At 44.8% G+C, this 4,840-nt stretch overlaps 1 protein-coding gene across 1 annotated transcript; it reads right to left on the reverse strand.

The window, feature by feature from the left end:
- Positions 1-1,477: 1,477 nt before the first annotated feature.
- Positions 1,478-4,487, reverse strand: ARPC5 (actin related protein 2/3 complex, subunit 5, 16kDa; the record flags this gene model as incomplete). The annotated part of the gene is made up of 3 exons (XM_010186871.1): positions 1,478-2,025; positions 2,525-2,701; positions 4,407-4,487. Coding segments are annotated over 3 exons (321 nt in total), but the record flags the coding sequence as incomplete, so codon positions are not given.
- Positions 4,488-4,840: the final 353 nt, after the last annotated feature.

A 4,840-nucleotide genomic window follows, 5' to 3' on the forward strand; every position in this document is an offset into this window, starting at 1 on the left:
TGAGACACTGGCCCAGGTTGCCCAGGAAGCTGTGGATGCCCCCTCCCTGGCAGTGTTCAAGGCCAGTACTGGACGGGGCTTTGGGAGCCTGGTCTGGTGGGAGGTGTCCCTGCCCATGGCAGGGGTTGGACTGGAGGAGCTTTAAGGTCCCTCCCAACCCAAACCATGCTGTGATTCTGTATCAGACTGCTCAAAACACCAGGCTTCTGTACGCTCAGTTCCTTCAGAAATTCAAACCAAGCACATGTGCCGTTAGTGATGATGTAGGCACACACAGTCATGCCACCCACAGGACATGCCCAGCACTGTATCTGTGCTTAAATTATTAAGACAAAAGATTACATGTTTGATCCCTTGGAGCTGGGGCAGAGACACAAACAAAAGCCCAACTGTGAAATGGGGAGCTTTGCTCCACACAACCACCCTGCTAGGCCATTACCCTTTTCCTTCTTTTGTTCTTGAGAAAGCATCTAACATTGATGGTTTGATGATCTCACTCTCTGGCTATAATTTTAGCACAGGCAGAGACATCTCTAGTAGTCCTGCTTTGGAACATTGCTTCATTAAATATCTCACTGAAATAATCTCAGATTTTCTAGCTGGATGAAGCTGCACAGGTATTTCTGTTACATGTGGGTACAAATGATGGCTAGAAAGCTGCGGACCCAGAAAAATAATGGAGGGGAGAAGTTTTAGGGTTTGCTTTTTTTATTGTTGTCCATCCTGGAATAGCAGCCTGCTGAAACTTCAAGGCATTTCAGACACCAAGTAAATATTCAGTGACGATTTATTGTGTGGTCCTTATTATTATTACAAAAAAGCAGATATCAAAAACCAGCAAAGATTCCACAAGTTCCCCAACGGTTTTACACAACTGAACTGCAGTACAATAGAGAATGTAAAACACGTGTTATTTCAGTCCTGGCCCACCTTCTGTGGTCTGGGAAGCCCTGGGCTTTCCTAATTCTTTTTAAAGTACTTCTCTGTGCCGATTTGCCCACTAGCTAATACACTGTGGCCCAATACAACAGGAATGTGAACTGTCTGGTATCCTTTGAGACCCTATACATCTAGAAAACGCAATACAGGAGCTTTGCGAGGATAGCGTGGATACCAGTACGTATTTCTTAATTACCCCAGGCAGCCACTGCGTTGTGCTTGACAAAATCCAATCACTTTCAAGTTGCTGAAATATGATTACTTATATGAAAGATGGGTTTTTTTCTTCTCTTCAGGCTCTTTGCTCCTCAAAGAGTTCACTGGGCTGGGCTCCAGCGTAAATGGACCATCAACCTCTTAAATTCTACCATCCAAACTGCATGACGGACAACTTCACCTCGTGGTGACTCTCCTGCTGTGGACCTGGCGTTTGACTGATCACAAGGAACCAGAACAGCCTGTAAGATGTGAGATTAAGGAAAATACACAGCTCTCTGGAATGATAATCAGGGTTGAAGGGAGCATTTGCTTTCTGTACTATTCACGGCTGTAGGTTCAGAGGTTGACCAAAGGAAACATGGTCCAGTTACCTATATTAATAGCTGCCCCACTTTTCAAATACAGATCTTGCATCAAAACACTGCTCGGCTAGCAAAAAGAATTAAGACATTACCCTACGTCCCTCAGCATTTGCTTGGCAAGTTGCATCCAAATCTGCCATAATTATACACAAATGCAAATCATCCTAAAACATGAAGTTGTATACGTCACTATACGTGTCACTGAAATGTTTGCGAGTACCAAATACTCCTGTTAGAAATACAATTGCACCTTCATAATTTTCCAGAATTTAACCGAAGAAAGAGATCACGATATGCATTATTTGTCAGGTATGAAAGAAGCAGCAAGAAGGCAAGCTGAGAGACAGGTGCTGCCCACAGGGCAGCCATGGCATTTGGTTGGTTGGGTTTTGTACCAGCATTCCCCACGCCGCGGATGGCAGACAACCACTCGCCACTGGATTTAAACAGTTTTCCTGGCAGTCAAAACGCGGACAATGGATCCTACTCCTCCAGCAGCCAGGGCCTAGGAAGAGGAACAGCAATTAACACCAGGTTGAGGTAGCTACAGGATGAAACAACTGCAGATCAGGCGGCTTCCCAACCGTATTTCCTATGAGCATCTCCCCAGCCTTTACATTAAAAACAAAACACTTGCACTCAGGGCGCCAGGAAAGGATTATGGCATTGGCTTTGAAAACACCTGCTTAACAAGCTTTCCCTGTGTAACCAAACTGCAAACTTTGCTTCCCTCTAAGAAGGAAATTCTACTTCCACCTGCTTGAATCACTGGATTGAGCCATTTTGTTTGCCTCAGTCTAACACAAAATAAAATTTTAACTGTAGAAACTGTACCCAGGGAATCAGAAGCAGGAGGCACATGAGCTCGCAGGACCGCACCGCACCCTACTCACTCTGCAAAATTCGCCATTTCAGTTTTACCAGGAGGCTCTTGCCAGGCTCAGTGAGCATGCCTTGGACTCTAGAACCCGCTACCACGAATAAGCCAGGCCCTACCAACGCACCTTCTCGTGCCACTGCAGCAGCACAGCGCTGCTGTTATCAGAGGGGCTCTCAAAGCCCTTGTAGATGTACTTCATCAGCAGGTCGACACCGTTCTTGTCCAGCGACTGCACCGCCTTCTCGATATCGTTGGCTTTGAAGGAGATGAGGACCTTCAGGACTATGCTTTCTGCACGATCCTGTCAACAAATGAGGAAGGCAGAGATACATTTGTTCTCATAATAGGTATGCTGAAATATTATTGTTGAAATATTAATCTCTTCAGCAAACAAAACTATTTTTTTTAACAACTGGAAAATCTGAATAGGGCAGTTTGGGTACAAATCTTGTTATAAATTAACATATAACAGATAGGTCTGCCCAATGATAACAGCATAAAAGAGTTTAATGTGTTTGTCTTGCTCTAGTATTTATGGCTAAATTTTCATACTGAAACTCTCAAAGTCTGCCAAGTTCCAAAAGAATGATAAGAATTAAGTACTTGCCTCGTCTCCCTGGTCACCAGAGCCTTTTCCATGCCTTTGTACTGTTTAATGTGATACAATTATTATATTCCATGAAAATGGCATTAGGTAGCCTTGAAGAGGCAACTGCTGGAAGCCATGCATTTTAAAACCGTCAACTTCTGTCCTGGGCACATCAGATGCCCACTGACAGCATTAATATTGTGCATTAATAACCATTTGCAAGTTGATCTGGATGTTATTTCAACCCCAAGAATGTGTGTGGCATGATTACAGTGGCAATTAGTCATGTAATCAGCAAAAAGCAGCTCTTCCTGTTTGTCCATCGATAACTGAGGGAGGATGAAAGAAAAAGGTCTTGGGCTTGTTGGACTTTTGAATAATTCCATCATACAAATAATTCAGGCAAGTCAAGTCCCTCAGAAATTGTTAGTTCTCCTGTTCAATTTAATATCCCATAGCTGCTTGGCTTCGTGAGACCTCATATGAAGAGCTCTAAGTAAAAACATAAAAATTCCATGAGGTCAACAAAAAATGAAGCCAAAAATTAGGATTCAGTCACTGTGCCTGCTTCAATTCCACTGCCTTCACAGTGTATTCTTAAATCCATCAGTACGGATCTAATGGAAACAAGTCATTAATGTGAGCACAAAGCTGTTCAGTCTCTCATACAGCACCACCTGTAACAAACAGCTGGATCTCAAAATCCTGTGGAAGCCCTCAGGAAGTGACTGGGGCGAGGTGAAAAAGCAGCATGGAAATGTGCCTGTGGGACTCTCCTCAGGCAGGGAGAACAGACCTCTGCAGGCACTCACTGTCTGGGCAGTTCCACATCTTATCTCACTGCTGCACTCATGAGCCATTCAAGGTTTATTCTGGGGAGACTCAGAAATACATGCATGGGTGCACTTCTCCTGTATTCTGTCATAGGGGGAGTGCTTGCGTTAGCTGAGGTTTTAACAGCTTAATTTTGATTGGATGTGAGAACCATCAGTTCTTCCTTTTTTGTAGATTCACAGTCTGGCTGTGCTAGCAGAACTTCCTTAATCAGAGGTGACTACTGCAGCTGTGGTTCCCTGATGGTTCAGTGCTGACTACATTTATGTTCTGGATCAAGCACAGGCACCCACTGATGTGTGGAGTTAACCAGGGCAGGAAGGCAAACACACAAAACCTGACTTAGCTCCAAGTTAAGGGTATGTGGACAGATGACATGCCAGCTATGGTATTCTGAACAAGATTAAAACAGCAGAGGTCACAGATGTTTTGACATTGGGGAATATCCTAAAAACCAGCTTTCTTGGCTTCCTCAAACCACACCTCACAGGGTTGATGGGGTAGGGGTTACAGAAACACAGAAGGATTTTTAAGGAGTAACCCATGTGTTACTCATGGGTTAACCCATGAGTTACTAATTCACCTTCACTGCCTGGTTCTTTGTGTTGATAGGAGGGTTCTTCAGAGCCGCCTGCAGTGCAGCCATCATGTTCCCTGTGCCAGAGGGTTAAGGACCAGACACCAAGTATCTGGAAAGCAACAGAATCGGCTCTAGGCCAGCAAAACTTATAGATGGCTTGTACTTGACTGATAATACAATTACTAGACTAACTGAGGAAGAAGCAGCACCGATAAGCCGTGCAATTCCAGTGTTGGAGAATACTTCTTTGGCCTGAAGAATGAGGATCCAAGTAAAAGAAATTATTCTCTGACACTTCTGCAAGTTGTAGTCCTTGAAAACAGGGACAGCGACCCAGCAGCGGCCAGGCGGAAGGGCTCCTCCACGGGCCAGCCAGCCGGGGAAGCCGGCAGTGGCAGGGGGCACGCGGAGCTCTCCCTCCCTCCATCCCTCTCACC

Source organism: Mesitornis unicolor, unplaced genomic scaffold, assembly GCF_000695765.1.
Source record: "Mesitornis unicolor isolate BGI_N332 unplaced genomic scaffold, ASM69576v1 scaffold16026, whole genome shotgun sequence".
Lineage (NCBI taxonomy): Eukaryota > Metazoa > Chordata > Aves > Mesitornithiformes > Mesitornithidae > Mesitornis > Mesitornis unicolor.